This window comes from Macadamia integrifolia, chromosome 6 (genome assembly GCF_013358625.1).
Source record: "Macadamia integrifolia cultivar HAES 741 chromosome 6, SCU_Mint_v3, whole genome shotgun sequence".
Lineage (NCBI taxonomy): Eukaryota > Viridiplantae > Streptophyta > Magnoliopsida > Proteales > Proteaceae > Macadamia > Macadamia integrifolia.
In genome coordinates, this window is record NC_056562.1 from 25,925,745 (window position 1) to 25,947,954 (window position 22,210).

The 22,210-nt window shown below is 36.5% G+C and overlaps 2 protein-coding genes and 1 long non-coding RNA gene across 13 annotated transcripts; 2 read left to right on the forward strand and 1 right to left on the reverse strand.

The window, feature by feature from the left end:
• The first annotated feature begins 7,759 nt into the window (after positions 1-7,759).
• LOC122081297 (UPF0481 protein At3g47200-like) lies at positions 7,760-10,589 on the forward strand. 8 transcript variants are annotated; one of them, XM_042648348.1, is made up of 4 exons: positions 7,760-8,520; positions 8,669-9,846; positions 9,945-10,005; positions 10,411-10,589. In XM_042648348.1, the coding sequence occupies exons 2-4, from the start codon at positions 8,692-8,694 to the stop codon at positions 10,578-10,580; spliced, it is 1,386 nt and encodes a 461-aa protein (XP_042504282.1). In that variant the 5' UTR covers positions 7,760-8,520; positions 8,669-8,691; the 3' UTR covers positions 10,581-10,589. The 8 variants fall into 8 exon arrangements, with proteins under 8 accessions (XP_042504282.1, XP_042504285.1, XP_042504286.1 ...); XM_042648351.1 differs by having other exon boundaries at positions 8,669-9,598; positions 9,746-9,846; positions 9,945-10,491; XM_042648352.1 differs by having other exon boundaries at positions 7,761-8,520; positions 10,195-10,491.
• Positions 10,590-12,483: 1,894 nt separating this feature from the next.
• Positions 12,484-15,221, reverse strand: LOC122082176 (protein SIEVE ELEMENT OCCLUSION A-like). Its single transcript, XM_042649654.1, has 4 exons — positions 15,201-15,221; positions 13,538-14,032; positions 13,383-13,442; positions 12,484-13,092 (listed from the first exon to the last, which is right to left on the reverse strand). Exons 1-4 carry the CDS (start codon positions 15,219-15,221, stop codon positions 12,484-12,486), a joined length of 1,185 nt encoding a protein of 394 aa, XP_042505588.1.
• A 31-nt stretch (positions 15,222-15,252) lies between these two features.
• LOC122081127 lies at positions 15,253-19,801 on the forward strand. 4 transcript variants are annotated; one of them, XR_006141015.1, is made up of 5 exons: positions 15,253-15,611; positions 17,596-17,648; positions 17,754-18,778; positions 19,244-19,308; positions 19,714-19,801. It is a non-coding gene; the product is annotated as an uncharacterized LOC122081127 (long non-coding RNA). The 4 variants fall into 4 exon arrangements; XR_006141014.1 differs by having other exon boundaries at positions 17,537-17,648; positions 17,754-19,308; XR_006141013.1 differs by having other exon boundaries at positions 17,754-19,350.
• Positions 19,802-22,210: the final 2,409 nt, after the last annotated feature.

Sequence of the window (22,210 nt, forward strand, 5' to 3'; positions counted from 1 at the left end):
GGACCAATTAAGTATAGTTGTTTGATTTTCATCTTAAATGCTTTTAATAGATTTTTTTTTTTAACTAAAAATATCTCTAATCGACTCAACCATCCATTATAATGAAGAGAAAATGACTGCGAAAATAAGATGATTGTGATAAAATATGAGAGACTTCACAGTCATTCTATCCCACACATTTTTGCTTTATTTTGATATAGTTTTGCAAATGGTTGTCAATGTGTACCTCCCAATAAAGCTCATATATGGTCCGTTGGGTGTTACTATTCAATTAAAGTCCTTCAGTTGGTCTTAGGTTCTCATCAATTTTCTCATTTAATTCTCGCAAATTTTCTTGGGAATCCTGAAAAAAAAAAAAAAAAATTCATAAATAAATATCAAGAAATATTTAGTCCTCCTGTGATGCTATTAGTATAGTAATATACAATCTTAGTCATAAAATCAATCTATTGGTGTCTCAATCAATACCAAAAAACTAGTAGAACCCATTATTACTACCTCCCTAGTAATGAAATAAGCCTAATTGATAACTTAACCCAAGGGGGTAGCCGAGTTGGCAAGGGATCTTCGCCTCAGAAAATGTGTAGTTCTAAATTCGACTCCTCTTACTTCTTTGGGGTCACTTGCACGAGATGTTTAGTGTTCTTTACTACTTTCAGTGAAAGTTGAATGGTTCTCATTCAACCCCAGGTCAAAATTCTATGCAATTAAAGCCAATATTGTACAATAAAAATCTTCACAATGCTAGTGTGGGGATTCCTTCCCACGCCCTCACTCTTTCCTCCGAACAAATGTGAGTCTTCTACTGAACAAATTTGTCTCTAGCTTTATCACAACTAGTGTGGGGATTCCTTCCACACCCTAACTCTTTCCTCCAAACAAATGTGAGTCTTCTACTTAACGCATTTGTCTCTAGCTTCATCATACAATTAGCCATGGGATTTGCTTTGACACAGTATCTCCTTCTATAAAATGTGGGCCCAACTGAACAAATCTGTCACCTGCCCTGTTATTTGTATGGTTTTCCACGTCCATATTGTGGGAAACCTGTGCCCTTCAATTATTAATAATGATTTGGGAGAAAGAATGTTATCCGTCTACGTTCTCTATAGTGAGACACATGATGGTTTGAAAAGAGGGACATGGGCATCTTTTTCACACCCTCTTTTTAAACCACCCTGTTTTTAGACATAGAGGACGTAGATGCATAACGTTCTTTTTTCATAACAATCTATTAAAATTATGCTTGCATGCATTTATGGTGTTTCCTATTTTTTTGGGTACAAGTATCTATAGTGTTTTATTGCATCAATTAAAGGGCTTCCTACAACAGTGATTTGGTCATTGATGAGGCACATCTACAGGGAGACGTGGTTTCTAATTTTTTTTTTTTTTTGGGAGGCGGAACTTTGCTGGTCTGGGCGCAGAAGCCACGTAGGCAATGTTATTACATTAAGTCAAAAAACAATGATTAGCAAAATCAAGTTTTAATACCTCACCTCTTCACGGACAAATTTTAGCTGCTGCCGGGTCATGGTTTCAAGTATCGGTATTTCTATCAAAAAAAAAAAAAAAAAAAAATATTGGTATCATATTGGATGTATCGATTGTATTGTATCAGTATCGATTGAGATCAATTCCCGATCCTTGATCGATTTGGATCAATTATCTGTATCGTTTTAGGGGTAAAACAGTAAAAAAAATGTATTTTTTCTAAAAAACAAGGAGCGAAAGTAATCAATACCCACCAATCCTCTTTGATATAGATCCGAATTGAATCGATATCAAGCTCAAGAACTAAATCCATGATCCGGGTTGCAGCCCTGTGATAGTCAATGAAATAAAATCTAAAATAGTGTTCTTGAAAATATTAAAATTTAAAAAGGTATTCGTTAACCAAAAGAAAAAATAAGTGATTTTATTTCATTCGCTACGAGCAGTTGCAGCACCCAAATTTTTTTCTTCGTTCACCATAACTACTTTCTCATAAGCGCAATCCCTGGCCTAAGCTTTTACCCCCAAAAAAAGGAAAAAAAAATCCCTTTAAGAACTCAGCTGAAATAGGTCTATTCAGCTTTGAAGAGATAATGGTCAGTGAGTGCCGAAGGTGGGGCGCCCTAGGCGCTGTTTCCTTTTGCTATCTGTTTTTCTTCATTCGTTTTAAAAAAAAAAAACGACAACCCCTTTGAAAATGATGTCCTAGGAATTCTCCTCTTAACTGAAAATTAACTTAACTGAAAATTAATCAGTTAAGTTAAAGAAGGCTGAAGAGGAGAACTCACTGACTTGCCCCTTTGAAAGAAGGCATGGTTGAACATATTCTCTGCAGTCACTCTCAATAAGACTTCATACTTAGAATCGAATAACAATCGACCTTTTTTAGTAGAAATATTCTTCATCACAGCAAAATTCCGTCTTATGATTTCGGTAAGGGGGAATTTACCTACTGCTTCGGATGTCTTAGTAGCATGCTTTGACTGTTCCTTCAAAGATATTTTTCTATAAGCTTTTACGTTGTTGGCCTGCCAAGGTTGCCTAACAACCTCATAATAAGACAAAATGTAGAAGTTTCATAATACTAATTGACTTGTAGAAACGCAACCCTAAAACAATGATTATTCAACATTAGTTTTAAAAAAGAGTTTTGATCATCCAAGTATAAATATCCAAGACTGGACTGAGTCTCTTCTCCAAAATATGGTTGCATTTGAACGATTACAGTGTGACACATATTGTCCAACCTTTCTTGGAACCTTCGCTTCATTGACTCTTCCAAGAATGTAATATTGCTACGTGAGCACGGTTAGGTTTTGATTTTGATTATTGTGGGACTTCTCATCCTATTAGTTCAGTAAAAATTTCGGTTCTATTTTTAAATTATAAAAACTTCGCTTTGGATATTATAAGTGGAGATATTCTCTCCTACATCATCTCTTGCCACACATGCAGTCCGGTTGCATTAGGATCCAATCTTATCCTCACCTAACTTGTAGGAGTCACTCTCCTATCTTGTAAGTGTCATATATGATATTAAACTCTGCTACTTTATTAGACTTATCATAAATGATGTTAATTTCCTAATTAACCACTGTTGTGATCTTATTCCATATAAATCTCTTGCATGGCAATAAATTCTATCTCTTGCAGAAATCTTCTTATCCAATCTTCATTATGGCTTCCATAGAAGCAGATGATATTCTCTTCCTCGACCTATAAAAATGCATGAAAGTGTGATTTGGAAATTATACTGTTAGAGCAAATACCAAGAAATACAATAAATAAACTAAGACAGATCATCTTAACTATTTACAATAGCAAAGAAACAAAAATTAAATTTTATAAATAGAAGGGTGAAACTGGTGGTAGCAAACTTATTTGCCACATGAGAGGTAAAGAGGCGTACAAATTTTATAACAAGCATACAGACCATCCTCTGTTTAAAGTTAATGTAGATGGTTCAGATTGGCTGCTGGTATTATTTCTTCGAGTATTACTAGTTGAAGAATCCAAAGGCACTGGTTTTAAGTTAGCATTAGACTTTATTCTGGAATTTTCAGTTCCCTTGAGTTAATTCTGTAAGAAATGGACATTGTTTCATGAAGGTCTTGTTAGAGGATTCATCTGATCTGCAATGGTACATATGCATAGACATTGCTGATTGCGGAAGAACCTTCACATTTTATCAACTCAACAGGTAAGGGTTAATTTCTATCCGAGGGAAAACTTATTTTCTTATTGATCATTAGATTGGTTTGCTGTTTTGAACAATGTTTCAATTTCTTTGCACTTGCCTTTGATTGTAAATTAGTACCATTTTGATCAATGAACTGGAATGGCCTTCAATAAAAGTAACTGACTAACTATAATTGTGGGATTTCGCCAATTATTTTCTACTCATCCCACTAGAAGTATGATCCTGTATTTGCTTTCTTATCTATCTTTTCCATTTCAAGTTTCAATCTTATAAACAAGGCAAGAAAAATAATCTTAATGCACTTATTGGATCTCAAAATTATATTTGTGGCCATATTGTCAACAATACGCTGAATCATGCGATAAGTTTCAGCCTAAACACATTAGCAACGTATGTCAATCAACAAGATCAATCACTGTCAAGATTTGGATGATTAGGAAAAGAATCCAATAAATGATGGGTCGTATGATTGATTTCAATTGTAAGACTTCACAGATAACCAATCAATATAATACAATATCAACCCAATGGGTAGAATTGCCACATCAGCCATCTTTGAGTTTTTTATGTTAATGTGACAGCTTAATTATATAATGCACAGGAGAAAATCAACTGGATAATGATATAATTGAGATGTGCCATAGAATTTGACTAAACCAGTAGAACATGGCCCCAGCCAACAAATTCACAATCTTATTACTAAACAGTAGAACATTTCCACAGCTAACAAATTCACAATCGTATTACTAAAACCCCTACGAACATATGCAATAACATTCATACCAAAATAAGCAACAAAAACCCATATCAGAGTTGACAAAAGTAGAACACGTCCCCAGCCGTCCTGCCTGTCGAGGAGCTGCACCATTACCCCCTGGGTTAAACTGTGATGCAATACAGGACATCGTACACCAACATAAACAATAGTATCTCCACCAATCTCACAATATACATTACTAATCAACATAAGTGACAAACCTGCTATTTAAAGTGGCAACAATTCTAGTCTTTCTAGGACAGTAGATGCAAAGCCATTCCCACAAAATCTAGACTAATTAATACATAAAGCGCCCACATTCCATGCAATGCACCTGTATGGGACCATCCCTAGTTGGGATCATCATGCCATTGCAATGTTCTGCAGCATGCTTCACTCGTAGTTCTTCATTTAGCTCTCTTAGAAAATCCTTTGCACTGAAGTTCCTTCTGATTAATTATTATTTTTCTTCTTTTTTGGATGAACTTGATATTTTGTAATTTGTCCTCCCCTCTAGAATGCAGATTCATATATTGTCCCGTTAGCTTAAGAATTTTGGTTCTCTGTTTTAAATTAAAAATACTTGGCTTTGGATATATGGTTATAATGCTGCTGGAGTTGTGGATCACATTTAATAGGTGTCCTGTATACAAGCTTGATATAGGCTTTACAAAAATGAAATAATCAAGAAATCATCCCCAATATTTGCATTAGTCCAGGCAGCTTGGTTCTTACTAAAATGCGTATCCTGCTTGAAAACTTGGGGCCTATGTATTTGAAGTACAATTTCTAAGATGAAGCATAGATGTCCAGATCCTACATGTATCCAAGCAATAGTACCCCCTTCGCACCATTGCAGTGTTCTGCAGCATTCTTCTTCAATGATTCATTTCATTGTTTCTTGTGAAAGGGTAGGCTGCAGCGCCCCAAAGATCCATCATGGGAAGTGCATTCGTGTGCAATGCCTTCCCCCCTCCTGTCAAGGATCACCAACATAGGCTTCCCTTGGAAATTCCATTTTTCTTTCACATGTTGCACGAATGAAATGCTGATGGTTGAAGGTTCCAACACCAAATACCAAGGCATGGAATCGCCTATGGTAGAAACCATTTTTTTGTTGTCCGCAGTCCAAGTAGTGGATTGATCCACCATAGGGACCCAAACAACTTCGAAACTTGTCTGTGGGTTGATGTTTAAAGCCTTGTAAGTCTTTATGAGTGATGAAAGTTCTTCCTATCTATACTTTGAAATCTGAGATGAACAAGGCAATGTGGTTGCCTCTGAGCTCTTTTAATGTTACCTGTTAACACCAAACCCATAGAACAATATGTATTAGTTCAACTAGTGATTTGTCTGCATTATTGTTTTTTCAGATTAATTTCTGTGTAACTTTGCATCTATTGAGAATGTGGAAGGGGAATGCAGGCACCATTATATATGGAGATAGTTGATCATTCAGATATTCAGTATTATATATAGTCAGTCTAACCTTTCTTCAGAGTAGATATCAATAGAGAGCGTTTGATGGCTTATATGGTTTTTGTCCTTTGTTGGGGCCATGATGTCTTGTATTCCGATGTTGGCAAAAGTGGGTTGATTTTGAAGGACTCTTAAGAAGCCGAAGGCCTCAAGGGTTTTTGTTGGTGTACGATGTCTTGTATTGCATCACAGTTTAATCCAGGGAGTATTGGTGTAGCTCCTCGACAGCAGGACGATGGTCCCGCTAGCCGATTAGCTGGTCATGGGGATTGCAAGGGGGCAAAAGGCTCTCCTGCATGGCAGGGGGTGTAGGGAGGTACAGTCCCCCGCTCGAATTTTTTATTTGAGGGCAATTGGGTACTTTTCGGATTAGGGTTTTTTGCTATATATTTGTAACGAGGGTTTTTTTTCTCAATAATGCAAACAATACTGAGATGTATGAGGGATGAGCGTTGTAACCCTATTCTCCATTGATAGTGAAGCAGGATCTCATCTCACCAGGGACGTAGACAATCTTGCCGAACCTCGTAAATTTGTGTGCATTGCTTGTTCTTATTTTTTCATTATCTTCTACATCGTTTTAAGGTTGTGTTTCTAAAATTTCACTATGTTTTTAAGAGTTGTATAAGTATTTCGGTAAATTATTTGTATATAATGTCGCTATATGTTTATAGCTAATGTTTCTTTGTACACAATCTAAGAGAGGTGTGATGAGGAACAACTGTAACTCTATTCTCCATTGATAGTAAAGTGAGTCTCATCTCCTAAAATTGTTCATATTGAGTGGGAACAAATGTGGGGGAATTTATCTTTAAAATTTATATTTTAGTTATTGAACTTACCACAGAACTTGGAAATCATGGTGTAGAAATCTATTTTTGCATTGACATAAGAATGAAGATAACCTAAACTCTCTAAAGAATTTCTCATTTGCTGGACTTTAGTGTGGCTAAAATTGTTGGACATCATTTCTTTTGATGGACTCTGTACTCTGTAACGGTAGGTATGACCATGAGATTGAATTGTTTTTCTATCACTAGCGCTAAGAAATGACAGACATTTTCTACCAAATCAATTACTTGAATCGGTAATGGTTTCGGACCCAGGTCTTTTGACATGGACTCCCCCCATCCTTGATCATCCCTTAATGGTTTGTGCTATTGTAGCATCTCCCAAACTAACAGGTTGGGCCGTATGTTTTTTTTCTTTTTTTTCTTTAAATGGTAAATTCCCACAACTAATGACTGATTACATAAAGACAGGAGACATTCATGAGGATGCGTGAGGGCATTATTATGAGGGCTCAAAGACACACGAAATTGGGAAGTGACGGAAGTATGGAGTAACTCTAGCTTTTTGAACAAACTAACTTTTGACCTATCATCCATTGCTTGGCCTCTAAGTGTGGCCCCTTTGTTCTTAGATGTATATAAACAACGGCAGCACTTAACTTTTTATTTTAAACTTTCTTCGGCTTTGGTCCTTTTGATGGCTAAGTGGGCATCTCAAACAGTGGAAAGGAAACATAGATTGTATATATAAAATTGGGACGGGTGTACCTTTAGTTCTTAATCTTAATTTATTTGTTGTTCTTTAAAAAAAAAAAAAAATGAACTAAGGATACTGATAAGAGAATGAGAACTAATGCAAAATGCTGGTCAGATTTAGGTTCAACATTTGGAAATAGTCTTTTCTATAGAGTAAGCAAAGCAGGAGGTTAGAGTGCGTACATTTACCCCTCCCAGATCTTCCAATAGCGAGATCCTTGTGCCTTGGGTTGCTTTGTTTTTTCGTATAAAAGAATAAGAACTATCTGATTTGTTTATGAAGAAGGCATGTATGAAGTATTCACTATAGTTCCCATCGAGGCTTTATACCTAAACGTCAGAGACAAACGACCTCCTTCAATTTGAATGCTTTTGCTATCGATGTTTTCGTAAGAGGTAAATGAAAATTGTGGATAGTTGTAATCACCTTTGGACTTACTTTCTTCGTCACAGCAAAATTTTGTCCTAAGATTTCGAAATCCTCAAGAGAGATGATATGCTTGAGAGTAATTTCTACAATGGAAGAAATTACTCACCCCAAAACTTTGGGTTGCTTTTGCAAAAGTGCATTTGCTTCCGCCATTCTATTTTCACACCGAACTACTAATCTCTCTCTCTCTCTCTCTCTCTCTCTCTCTCTCTCTCACACACACACACACACACACGCAGTCTATCTAGGAAACTTCACTGAAACTTCAAGCCTGAGAATGAGATTCCAATGAGTATGAGAAACTTCGCTGAAACTTCGAGCCTGAGAATTCAGTGAGTGTTGCTTTAAACCCTTTTAGTCCGTCCGTTAGCAAAATTACGCCGACTTACCTGGGACCCTCCTCTTTTCTTTGCTTTGCTTCCACAATGATCACAGAAACCAGCGATATTTGCCGGAAGCCCTCTATCTCAACCATACTCTGTAGCCTGTGCGAATCTTTAATTCCCTCTTTCTCTCTCTCTGTGATTGGAAAGTAGGGTTTGGGATCTTCTCTGTATATGAAGGATTGTGGGTTGGAAACATAGCCATTAGCCTGTCGGAAGAGCAAAAACAGGTAAGCTTATGTTTCTTCTCTCCTTCTACTCGTACGAAGGCTAGTGTTGTTTGCTCTCTCCCTTGTGTGTGTTATGTGGTTGGATTTTGTTGTTGTTATTAACCAGAATTATATTTTGGCAATTATGTTTACCACTCCATTTATTCAGTAGAAGAGTGAAAGCTTAATGCAATGTCCAGTCCAATTGGAGATCCAGAAAGAGGATTGGTTGCATCAATCCGAGATATATTAAAGATTGGCCCTCCCTCATCATCGAAATTCTGTATTTCTATTGTTCCTGGGAAGCTCCGCAGAATAAATAAAGAGGCATACACACCTCAGTTGGTCTCGATTGGCCCTTTTCACCATAAAAATGAAAACCTAAGAAAGATGGAAACACTTAAAAGGCAGTTTCTACGTTCATTTGTGGATCGAAAACCTGGGATAGATGTGCAAGAATATGTGGAAGCTATGAAGAAGAGAGAAGAAGAAACACGCCAATGTTATGCAGAAGACACCAGTAGTATCAATAGTAATGAATTTATAACAATGATGCTAGTAGATGGATGTTTCATCCTCGAATTTCTCCTCAGAAATCCGCGGCCACTTGAACAGAGTAATCTAGATGATCCTGTGTTCAGTAACATTTGGTTGTCTAGTGCCATAAAATGTGACTTAATACTACTTGAAAATCAGTTGCCCTTCTTTGTTCTTGTGGATTTATACAACTTAAACCAGGGAAAGGGTCTCAATTCCCTCTTCGAAACTGTTCGCTATCCCTTTTCACATATGATGCCAAAGGAGGAAGATGTGTCGAGTGAGAATTCTAAATGCTCCAAAGTAAAGCAGGTGCTTCTTGGTTCTGTGCGTGATTGTTGCTCCTCCTCTTCATCCTCATGTTGTGCATTGCCGAGAGAGAATGGAGGAACGGTTGCAGTCCCAACTGTAAAAATGCCTCAAGTAAAGCATTTGCTTGACTTTGTACGGCACTGTTACATCCCTTCATCAGCTAAGATATCCTTGGTAAATGGGGAGCTTAAACTTCCTCACAATGTAACACAGCTTCATGAAGCAGGAGTCAAATTTGAGGTGGGCAGAGGTAAATGCTTATTGGATCTAAGTTTTAAGAATGGAGTTTTGGCAATCCCATGTATAAATATCGAAGATTGGACAGAGTCTCTCTTCCGAAATATGATTGCTTTTGAACAATTGCATTGTTCTTTGCCTAATCCTAAATTCATCACAGATTATGCGACCCTCTTAGATGGCATCATTGCCTCTTCCAAGGATGTTATACTGCTACGTGAGCATGGTATTATCAAAAGCTTGGTAGGAGACCATGAGCAGGTGTCTCTAATTTTCAACAAGCTTGTCAAAGAGGTTAACATTGATGTTGGTTCATTTTATTTTTTTGATCTCTGTCAAAAGTTGAATGCATATTACAGGGTTACTTGGCATACATGGAAGGCAAAGCTGAGACATACTTATTTCAGCACGCCATGGATGGTAATTTCATTTATTGTTGCAACTCTGCTGCTTGTTCTCACATTATTACAGACCATATACACTATCAAATCTTATACTTCAAAGTAAGATCTGTTGCTCTAATGGATTGCTCGAGTATTCATCATTGGGTGTTTTCTTTTGGTGCTGGAACGATACGATTTATGGGATGTGGTCGATGGTAACATGAAGAATTGCAAGCGAATTCAAAGTGTTCTTGAACAGCATCAAGAGAATGAATGATTTCTTGAATATATTGAGTTCTGATCATCTAGATAGAATTCGCATTCAACATTTAGACAGGGGAAATCATTGAACTTGTGTTATGAACTGAAGTGAATTATAATTTTTGTTTTGTTTTGTGTTATGAACTGAACTTGATATATTGTAATTTGCCCTCCACTCCAGTATGCAGGCTGTATGTTGGAAGTGGCGGGCTGCAGATCCTCATAGAAGAAGAATTGTGGCTTGAATCGGTTTTTTCCCTCATTTTTTGTTCTGTTTTGCTTTTTTTTTTTTCCCCCAGGCATCTTGTCCTATTAGTTTTAGTAAATTTTTCTATTCCAGTTTTAAATTAAAGAGACTTACTTTTGGCTTTGTATATTTTATTATTATTTACATCTACCTTTTAGACAAATGAGGTGGAGAAGATGGGCCTCCACCAAGTGATTTATTTAAAAGGATCCGGGGGAGATCTCCCACAGACTAATACATCAGGATTTAGAAAACAAGCAGGGCACAAAAATCCTCTGTCGGGAGATAGTGAGCATCTAACGGATGGGGGTGTATAATCCTTACTGTCACTCACTGTTCATTATAGAGGATTTGAGAGAATATATGAGAAAAATATAATACCAAACTCCTAATATCCTCTACAACAGCATCGCCAGCCGAAGTAGATACAAGATCAAGCTCAACGTGGCTTTGGATATTGTAATGTTTATAAGGCTGGCTGAGTAGATTTCCTCCCCCCCCCCCTCTATCCTTTTTTTTTTCTTTTTAAAATATAGTTCGGCAGCAAGAAAAGATGTCACCCGTGCAACTCTCGCCTCAACATGCTTAACTACATAATTCAAAATAAATCAAGAAACTAGAGATGCGAAGTATGAATCCCTACAAATGAGTCCGATGTAGGCTTTTAAGATGAATCAAGCATCATATTAATGATATATTTCAGGCAGCGAGGGAAGAAATCGAACAAAAGGCTCGTCTCAATTCTCGACCATTAAAATTGAACAAGCAAGTGGGGTTGGTCTTTCCCTCTTTTCTTCTGCTTTCCTTCCATCGGCACCTGAAGAAAGGATAGAGAAGGCAAACAAAAGTAGCAATGATTTGGAGGATGATACCTTCAAACCTTTGTGTTTTCTCAAGATTCAATCATTACACATTTTCCTTTCTTGGTCACGAGAAAGGAACGGTCAGTGTCCCATCTCAGCATGGTTAAGAAACCGACCGGTCAGTTTCAATCAGATCAGAATGATATTGACATTAACCGATCTCTGATTTGAAATTTTCGATCCCATTCCACATGTAAGGTTCAAGAGTAAATCAAAACAAAAAGTTAATTTAATAAAAAAAAAAAGGATAAATTATTGGATACAATCAGATCAAGTTATTGGTCTTGACCGTTCCTAAATTTTAGAACCTTGCATCTCGGCCCTTCTTGCGAAGAAATGTTGGTACCCGTGGTCTAGCTGGTTTTTGAGGCGTTTGTAGAGACTCGAATGGTCTATTTCTTGGAGCTTTTTCGTGTGGCATCGGCATTTCCTATGCTTTGGCTGCATAAGCATTGGCTACCCGTCAAGGTCTCTTGTTTGCATCTCAACAAGGATTTCCCTTTGTCATCCTGGAGAGTGATAACCTGCTACTGATTCGTCTTCTCCAACGAGTTACTTCGTCTTTCCCCAGAAGAATTTCAAACTACTCCCTTGGTTCACTACAATCCAGTTCAGGCACACCCTACTGTTTTATGCGGTGGCAGATTGTCTCGCCTCCGAAGCAACCAAGGGACAGAGCTCTTTACTGTACTCTTTTATTCCCCCACCCTGTATTTCCTCTTTGCTGTTAGCTGTACTTTTGGTTTCGTTTGGAAAAAAATCCTCCGCCGCGGGTGCAGCCGTGCGGCGAGGAAAAGTTTTCTATACATTGAAGGCTTGGGAAGTGTATTTAAGACATTGGAGCATTGGCTTTTATCAAGAGGTCCTTCAAAAGCATGGGGAAGGTGATGAAGATCTTGGAGATAATAAAAAATGAGTGCTCACAAGATGTTTGACAATTTATCAAACTGAAATGTGAGATTAGAGGTTTAATAAGATTATTACTTATCGTTGAAACTCACGAAGACACATATGCCTTGCTACAATCTCTTATCAATCTCATAAAACAGAAATAGTATCCCTACAAAACCCTTATTAGAAGTGGCAACAATACATGTCTTTCTATAAAAGTAGCTTCACAGCCATTTCTCCATGAATGGACTGATTAATACATAAAGCTCTCACATTCACTACAGAACTTCCATTCAGAATCAGGATAACCATCCGTTGCTGGGACCCTCATGCTTTTGCCATGTTCTTGATGAGTAGCATGCTTGACTCGTAGACCTTCATTTAGCTCTCTTAGGAAATCCTTAGGTTCCTGAATTCTTGATCCACTTATGGTGAAGCTGTTCAAAGATTCAATCAATTTGTTCCCACTAGATTTGACAATTTCTTGTTTGGAGTCGCAGAAAATTAGAGCCCACCCATCCTCATCCTCATCGTAACTTAATATGCTAATAAACTCTTTCCTCACTGGAACTCGCACTTTCATCTTCTTGGGAGATTTTGACATCTCCAAATTGTGCCAGAATGATAGGATTTCCTCACTAGACCAAACCCTACTATATTTTGTTTTGATGAAAGAAGCCCTAGTATTGTCGATGGAGGTCAAGATGCTTGGTAATTCGTCTTTCTTCTTGTTTGTGCCGACATAAGTAATCACCATTTGGAAATTTGTTTGCACAGCAATAAGTTCCATCTTCTGCAGAAATCTTGTTATCCAACTTTTGTTATGGCTTCCATAGAAGCAAATTATCTTCCCTTCCTCAACCTATACATATATGAGAGCATGCATTAGAAGTTATTCTTGAAGATCGATCTTTCCATATTTTTGATAGGTAATTTGTATGTATTAAGGAGAAAAAGACATGAAAACACATAGAAAGACAAACGCAACATAATTCATGAAATATAGAAAGTAAAGCTTTTGCGATTGGAAAAAGATACCATGGAAGAATTAAGTAGCCCAATCACACTACAACCTTCTTCGTAGATCAAACTTGATTGGTTTTAAGACATATAATTAGGAAAACAAATTAAGAGACCGATGAAATCCATTACCCTTTTTTCTATCTTTGGCTGGTCGTAAAAATTGATGAAGTTAATCTTCCCTTCATTAACCTATAAAATGAACATGTGAATTGGAAGTTACGTATATTTGTAGATCCTGGTTTTAAAACAAAAGGAAAACAAATTAAGAGATAAAAATTCAATACCCATTTTTCCATGTTTGGCTTATCATTGGCAGAACACGTGTAGTCAATTGCATCGCTTAACCCTTTATGGAGCTGCTCTTCAACATTTTTAGTAAAAGGGTAGGCTGAAGGTCCCCAAATCTCCATCATGGGAAGAGCATTGGTGTGAGTTAAATAGCCTTCCCTCTCAAGGATCACCAATATAGGCACCCCTTGGAAATGCCATTCTTCTTTCACACGTTGCAGAAATGAAGGTTTAATGGTTGAAGGGTCATAAACCCAATACCAAGGCATGGAAGCGCCCATGTTTGAAACCTTTCTTTTGTTGTCTGCAGTCCAAGTAGCAGATTGATTATCCACCATCATTGGCACCCAAATAACTTCGAAACATGTTGTATCTAGGTCCATTAAAACTTTGTAACTCTTTGTTAATGATGAAAATTCTTCCTCTTGGACTTTGAAATCTGAGATGAACAAGGCAGTGTACGTGCTTGCTTTGAGCTTTTCCAATGGTACCTGTAACACCAAAAGCCATAGAACATTAGTTCAACCAGTAATTATCTGCAGTAATTTTTTTCAGAATGTGGAAGGTGAATGCTGGCAGCATGTACATTAAAGTCCCTTTCACCTTGATGAATTTCTATTAATTCGGCATAAAATATAATACATTAGATTGCATTTCAAGAGAGAATATTGGAGGTTACTTATTTAGACCTTCAAAAGGCGAGCCTGCGGCGCAACGTTGCACTATTGTAACATATCGGTCAAAAGTTCGAAACCTAGAAATAATCTCTTTGCAAATAGGGGGTAAGGTTGTCGACGAATTTTTACAAATGGCATGACGGTATTTACCCCCCTACCCCTCCCCTCCCCTCCCCTCCCCTTTTTATATATCAGTTCTAGCCATTCCCATGTATTGAAGAGCTTATGTGCATCAGATCTCACCTTTCCTTTATTACGAGAAAAGGAAAAAACCTTTCCTTTAGTGGAAGAATGTCCGAGAAGCAATTTTCCTGTTGCAGAAATCAACCCAGATATGTATTTGCAGTGTCTTCATGATGATGTCCTACACGAGCACCTTGGTACTCTACAAGAAAAATGGTCAATTGCTATACTTTTTTTACTACGGAAAATAAATTCCATGGTAATTAATAACATATAATACGGAATAAAAGTACCATTATATAAGGTTCAAAATATACGACGGACTAAAACATCTATAGGATTTAGTGAGTTTATACTATGGATAAATTAGCCCATAGTATCTAGTTAATTACATACGACAATTTAACAATGTCTGTAATATCCAATTAATTTATACGACGTTTTAGTAATTTTCGTAGTATATAGTTAATTTTATACGACGGTCATAATTTCCGTAGTATTTGGTACATTAATATATGACGGGTGAAAAATATCCATAGTATCTGGGGATTTTTACTACCGTTGTTTTGTTGCGGGAAATAAATACCATAATAGTTGGTATTTTTATACGACGGTTTAGAAAATTCTGTAGTATCTGATTAAATAATATATGATGGGTAAATTAACCCATAGTATCTGGGAATTTGGCAAAAACAATACTTGACTATCTATCTAATATGACGGATTTATTATCTCCGTAGTCTGTAATGTATTAGATACAACGGAGTTTTTTTACCGTAGTATCTGGTAAATTACTTACTATGGATGATTTAGTTCCCATAGCATACAGTCAAAGAGATGAATTATTTCCTGCAAAACCGTTCCCGCTGAAAATTAAAAACAGGGCGGGTTTCTCTCCCGCGACCAAAACCCTATCCTTTATTGGCTCCCTTTTCATTCCTAGCAATACCTCACTGCTCCAGGTCTCTTGGCCTTCTCCCTTCAAGAGAGATTCTCAATCAATCGAACCAGCATTGCAGGTCCTTCTCCTTCCGCCGAGGGTTTTGTATTCTCTGCTGTTGCTGGTCCTTCCTTCGACTGAGATGGAACTCTTCTTTATTTCGTTTTATTCCTTCACCGCGGCACAAAATCTTGAAGAAGAATGTCTGCTGTCTTTGTAGAGGAATAGTATGATCTTGGAGCTCTGTAATTGGTTGCTTCAAAGTTCCAGGTATTGTTCTCTATGGATTCCTCTATTTTGCTCATGATGCTCTATTCTTTTTTCGTTTGATTAGTACAAAACTAGGTCTGGTTTGATTATTGGAATTGATTTCTTTCTATATAGCTCTTTTTTAATGAAGAACGGTTGTCTGTTATGCTTGGTGTTTTTGCTGCTACTCCTCTCTCTCTCTCTCTCTCTCTCTCTCGATTCTGCTATGAGCTATTCATATCAGGGATGAACTTCCCATCCCATTTCATTGATTGTATTTCTGTTTTCTGTTCTCCTTTCAGTTTTATATCTTCCTTCTACATGCAGGTGATATAACTTGTTCTGCTACTATTTTTTCCCCCTTCCTGCTATTCACAATAACACAAAACTGACCTGATTGGAGATACAGATTCACCATACCTAATTGGTTTAGTCTGAAATTCAGGACATAAGTTACCCTTCCATAGGCAACAACCTAAATCATAGTTTTGCCTCCTAAGTCCACCCCTGCTATGAGAATCAAAACCTGCAATCATGGCAGCCTCTGAATTTCCACTTGGACTAGTTTCGAAACAAAGAAGCCTAATAAGAGTCAAAGATTTGATATGTTGGGTCTTTGTTGTTCTTCAGAAGTTTCTCTAATTGAGAAGATCTTGAAGCAATTAGATGGAATTAAGGAGGTCTCAGTGATTGTTCCAACAAGAACAGTCATTGTTGTTCATGTTAACCTCCTTATCTCTCAAATGCAAATAGGTATAAATTTGAACTTAAAACCCTGCTAATAAAAGTCTAATGTTAAATGTTCAAAGCATGTCAAAGATCAAGATCTATTACTATTTTTATTATTCATATTCTTGATCTCCCATTGAGAGTTATACATTTAATGGGTACTATTTTACATCTCTCACTCTACCAACCCAACTCCTTCTGGACATACACTGAGAGGGAAAAGGGAGGAGCTGGGCACTCAACTTTGTAGCAACCTAGCCACACAGCTGGGCACCAACCTTTTTCCCACTCCTATCTACATCTTCCATCCCTCTCACCTTCTTCCTTTCTTTCTCTTCTCTTCTTTTCTTTTTCTATTTTCTATTATGTTTTGTGTTCTTAAAAATCAACTCATCCAACATACAGATATAGTTGTACGTAACTCACTCACTCACACACAATTCCAATTACAGAATTCTTAATATAATGTGGTAAATCATTCCTGCAGAACCTTTCTGTTCAGTGTCTTCATATTTTTCACACGTAGCCATGGAGAGGGGAAGAGGGTGCTGCTGTCGGCTACCACTGTAGCAAGCAGCCCGGGCTGTTGGCAGAGCCTGCTACAGACCAGCAACAGCCTTGTTCTATGCACACTACTTCACTCCTCTCACACTCTATCATCCACTCTTATTTTTCAACTTCTTAATCTCTAAATTTCCTTCTAAATACTCTAAAACAGAATACTAAAATTCTGAAAAATCCAAAACTAAAAGTTATACGTACCTCTTGAAGAATCCAACCCCATCACACATCTCTTGCACTCACTCTCCCGTTCTTGTCTCTTCTGGTCTCTGTACATTCTTTTCCTTCTCTCTTCTAGACTCTTTTTATTTCATTCTTTTTCTTCCTTCCTTATGGCCGAGAGAGACTCTCTCTCTTCTTCTTTTTCATTTTATTATTATCATTATGACTTCATCGGACAACAACAATCTTGATTTAGTGTTAACTGTTTTGGTCTCTTATATAGATGATGTATGGGTGGAGTAGTTTATATATATTTTGTTTTAATTCAGACTTCTAGGATTTGTACAATCATCATGCGTAATTGTTCTTTCATTATTCTTCGCTTTTTTCTTAGAGGATCAAAGGCAATGGATGATAACTTCATTATAGAACGTGTTTAATAGCCTCCTAGTAAAGCTTCTTAGTTGTGTTAATGACAAAAACAAAAATACTAGGATGTTTTGCTCTCAATTTCATAGAAGGTATGTAATCGACAAGGTTTTGTAATAATCAGCATTTGGTCAAGGAAGAAATTGGGGAACCTAAGAGACTCAGATGAAGTGCTAGGTATGCATTTATTTTTCTCCCTTGTGTTGTCCTTTGAATTTAAGGTTGGTGATTTATTAGTTGGGTTCTGATGTGACTTTTCTCTCATTTGCCTCTTATTTGCAGTGAAACTTGGATGCTCCTAAGAGAGGTTGTTCCAAGGCTCGTAGTACTATTGCAGAGTAGGTCCTTCATGGAGTACTTCATTTTGTGTTCTGAAGTACCACACTGTCAGATTTTATCAGATGATAAAAGATGACCATGTATGATCAATATGGTGAAGCTAGAGTTAAGAGTTCTGCTGGGGGATCAGCTGGAGCTAGCATACATGGTATTGCAGATCTGCTTCTGGAGGCATTAAATCATTCCGCAGTGTTTTTCACCCATGGCCATTAGATATTATGGTTTTAATATTTTTGGTTTTAATAGACTCATTATCACTGTCATTATTTTCTTCATCTTCTCGCCATTTTATGTTTTGCGGCTACATGATTCTTGTCCTTTTTGGCAAAAAGTTTGAAGTCTTGGGGAGATCAGGTCATTAAGGAACAACATTTTACAAATTGAGATTTTTCGGAAGCAGTATGTTTTCTAGAATGTTAACCAAGAAAACTTCTATTATCTTATGCCATATGCATACCTACTGATGATGTTAACCTTTTTATAGGAAGTAATCTTTATGCAGGTAAATATCATGCTGATAAATACTTAGGTTTCTGCATTAGTTGGGGTCCCTCCTTGCAATTCTTTATTGTTCACTTTTTCCATTTTTAGTTTAGTTAAAGTTAGTTTTAATGTGCAATAATTCTTTGTACTATTGATATCCCACATTGAATATGGAGTATTGCTTGGATGGAATATAACACGTTAAAGTCAGTTTTAATATGCATGTACGTTTTCTTCATGTTCTGATTCATTCTTCCTTTAATATCCCATTTTGCATCATTGAGAGTCTTCATTTTTATGTAGGTTGCGTCATATGTTATTACAATTCCAATGCAGCAGTTTCCCACTTTTTCATGGTTTTAAATGATTTTGCTGGCCATGTCCATGATATTAACACTAACCAGTCACCTTGTCTCTTGTGAGAATAGGTGTTGGGCTGATGCCAAGTCTTGGCCCATGAACCCAGGTCTTGATCCCAATAACAGGTATGTGTCTATAGAAGCAGATCTTAAGTTGTCTAATATACAAGCTAAAGGTTGGATGGAGATAGATATTGAATAGGGTTTAGGTGCTCCATATTGTGAACAGAATAATTAAATGCCAATGGTTTAAGGAGGGACAAGGGATCATTATATGTACCTAACTAACAACATAGAATCTAATTGATCACTATCTAGGTACAGTAAGCCCAAGGCCTGTATCATAACAAACACAAGCAAGGGTGGTAGCACCCAAGCTCTTACACATTTACTAAAAAAAAAAAAAATAGAGCAACAAGGCATGAACAGAACTTTTGAAAACAAGAAAAAAAAAATTAGATGAGAGAGAGAGAGAGCCGCCTAATATTTGCCCCCCCCCCCTTTTTTTTTTTTCTTTTTATTCCATTTCTAATGATTGATTTCTTTCATTGTTTCTTGTCCATAATTTGGACCTTGATTAATGTTTGGGAGGTTATTTAGGAAGCCTCACAGATTCTTTGGAAAGATAGGACTGCATCAATGAGGATTGAGGAAAGGTTTGTAATCAAAGCTTTCAGTACTGATTTTCATTTTCTAATGTTAGTAATACAAGTCCATTAAGATCCCTAATAGACTGATTTAGTTTGTCAAATAGAAAGCAATCATATAGAAAGAAAAAGAGGAATCCAAAGCTGGACCTATTAAACAATGGAAATGTATGCAACAATAATTCCTCAAACCCGAATTCCCAACATCTGTTTCTTTTAAGAGAAAAAACAAAGAATGTTCAAAATGAAGATCAACATTCAACATTAAGATAGATTATTATTCAATAACTAACTCCAATTAAAAACCAACAGTAAGCAAACTATAAGAAACTGAAGGACACCCTTGCTACATGCTTGTACTGTTTATTCTGAGTCTACCTTGAGAGTATCTTCTAAGTTCTGCATGTATTACAGGTGAGGTTATAATTTCTACGAAATTTCAAATGGTCAGAATCCACTTCTTGGAGAAACAACTTGAGGTTCTCTGCTGCAGCAGTTGCAGGCAATACATTTTAAACTCTTGTACCTCGCAATTTTTTTTTTCAAATGGTTATTCTTTACATTTTACATGCACTTTTTCTTTGGGCCTATATATAGCATGCAATGCTTTGAGAAACAGAGGCAATGACAAATGAATATTGTGTCTGCATTGCACCAAATAAATTCTTTACATTGTCTTCTTTATGATTCTCAAGGTTTTGATATTGAGCAGTTTCAAAGGAGAGCGGATCAAGTCCTCGTACGAAAATCATTCTTGTACGGTGTTTGATTTACACATGGACTCCACTTGGAATAAAAACCAATTAAAAGAAGAGAGAGATTGAGTGGAATCCATGTGTAAATCAAACACCGTACGAGAATGATTCTGATACAAGGACTTGATCCGCACTCGTTTCAAAGGTGGAACTTTCTTTTTTTTATTTTTTATTGCAATGGACTTACATGCCTGAGTATACAGTTGTTTCACAAGGTTTGGGAACTTGAGTTAATTTATGCCTCTGCCCTGTTATTTTACAGCCTGAGAAGACAACGGGTACGATTAAAGAACAACGTCATGCAATAGCCCCAGTATTGGAACAACTATGGAAGCAGAAAAAGGAGAGAATAAAGGAATTTTCTGATGCCGCTGTAGGAATCGGCAACCGGATCAGCCTTAGTTGATTTTGATTCTGCCGGAATCGTCCAGGAATCGACTTGATCCCCAGAAAGCCTCAGTTGTATATTGTATATTATGTTTTCTTTTCGTGGATGTATTATTACGGGAATTTATTTTGTAAATATAATTTATTTATTTTTAAAATGTATACTATTTACTCCGGAAATTTATTTCCGTAGTAAAAATTAGTTTTTTTCATTTTAAAAGTTGGATTTTTTGCTACAGTAATATTATTTCCGTTGTAAAAGTTGGATTTTTTGCTACAGTAATATAAGTCTGTAGTAATAAATAAATTTAAATGACGGTAGTGTAGCGTTGAATACTATTGACTTTAAGCTATAGTATAATAAATCCGTCGTTAATAACCAGAACCTATGCATCCCTAAATTCTGTCATTACCAGATACGATGCCAATCATAATGATGGACATGCGACGGATATTAACCGTTGTATATGATACAATCACTACGGTATTTATCATTCGCCACGAAAATTTTCCGTAATAAAAGACCATTTTTCTTGTAGTGCAAAAGAAAGAATGTCAGAACGTATGTTTTAGTGTTCTTGGTTAGGTTGATTGTCCTTTTTGTTGCCTAACCTATTTGATGTCCACCCCTAATATATCAATGAGCACTGTTTTGATATTATTTTCTTATTCCAATCTTTTCTCTTATGGGCAGTGAAAAGTAATAAATGAAGGTTGGTGGACACTTCTATATATTTTATACTATCAGAATCATATGCGGGAACAAAATTGTGTCAATTTTACTTTCATTTGTATTGGGCAAAAGTTTTCTTGGACCATCACATAATTATATAATGATTTTTTTATGTATATATCTCTTCTCAAATTCAAAATTTTTTTTTTTCTAAACATAGCCTAAGAAAAAAAATGTGAGAACATTGTAAATTATTATTTTTTTTTTTGGTAGAAAATTATAAATTAGGTTACAACTCATTTGTAACTATCATATGACAATTCCAACCATAAGATATCAAGTAAGTATTGACAACCGATTATATTTTTAGATGTTGAACTTACCACAACAGGGTGATAAACTTCTCATTTGTTGGACCTCAGTGGGTAAAGTTGTGTACCTAAAAAAAAAATAATAATAATAATTTTGAAGTTCTCGGGTACCAAAAATCTCATTCATCAATACAAAAATGTGTGTTTGGAGGGGTAGGGGGTGGATTTTCATATTTTTGGAAGGGGTAAGATCTTACTCTTTGTTCATCCTCACGTATTCAAAATGATGGAAGAGACAAAAGACAACACTAGAGTCAATCTGGTAGCGAATAAGGAGTTCTTCCGGATGAGGATGTCGATGATGAAAAAAAGATTTCTTTAATCCATCAAGTTCAACAAGCCTTTTGGTCAAGTCCCAAATTCTTTCCACCAAAGTCCTTACAGATGCAAGACTAGATTTCACGGAATCAGTTACTTGGAGCAAATATTGAGGCCGTTTGAGTAGGTTCACTGATTGTGAAAGATGATCTTATGCAGCAGTGGGTTGTACAGTGAGCCAAAACTCACCAATGTTCATTGCAAATGCAGCCACAACCAGCAACACTTGAGCGACCAAAGAGTTGTAATTACGAAGTGAATCAAATAGGGCAAATGTCACTTCAATTGCATCATCCACACCACATGCACGTCTCGTTATCATCTGCGCACATTTGTTTTCTTATTAAACAAAAAAGTATATAAAAATATTATTTGATATTTAGATACATAGACTTAATGTGTCTCTA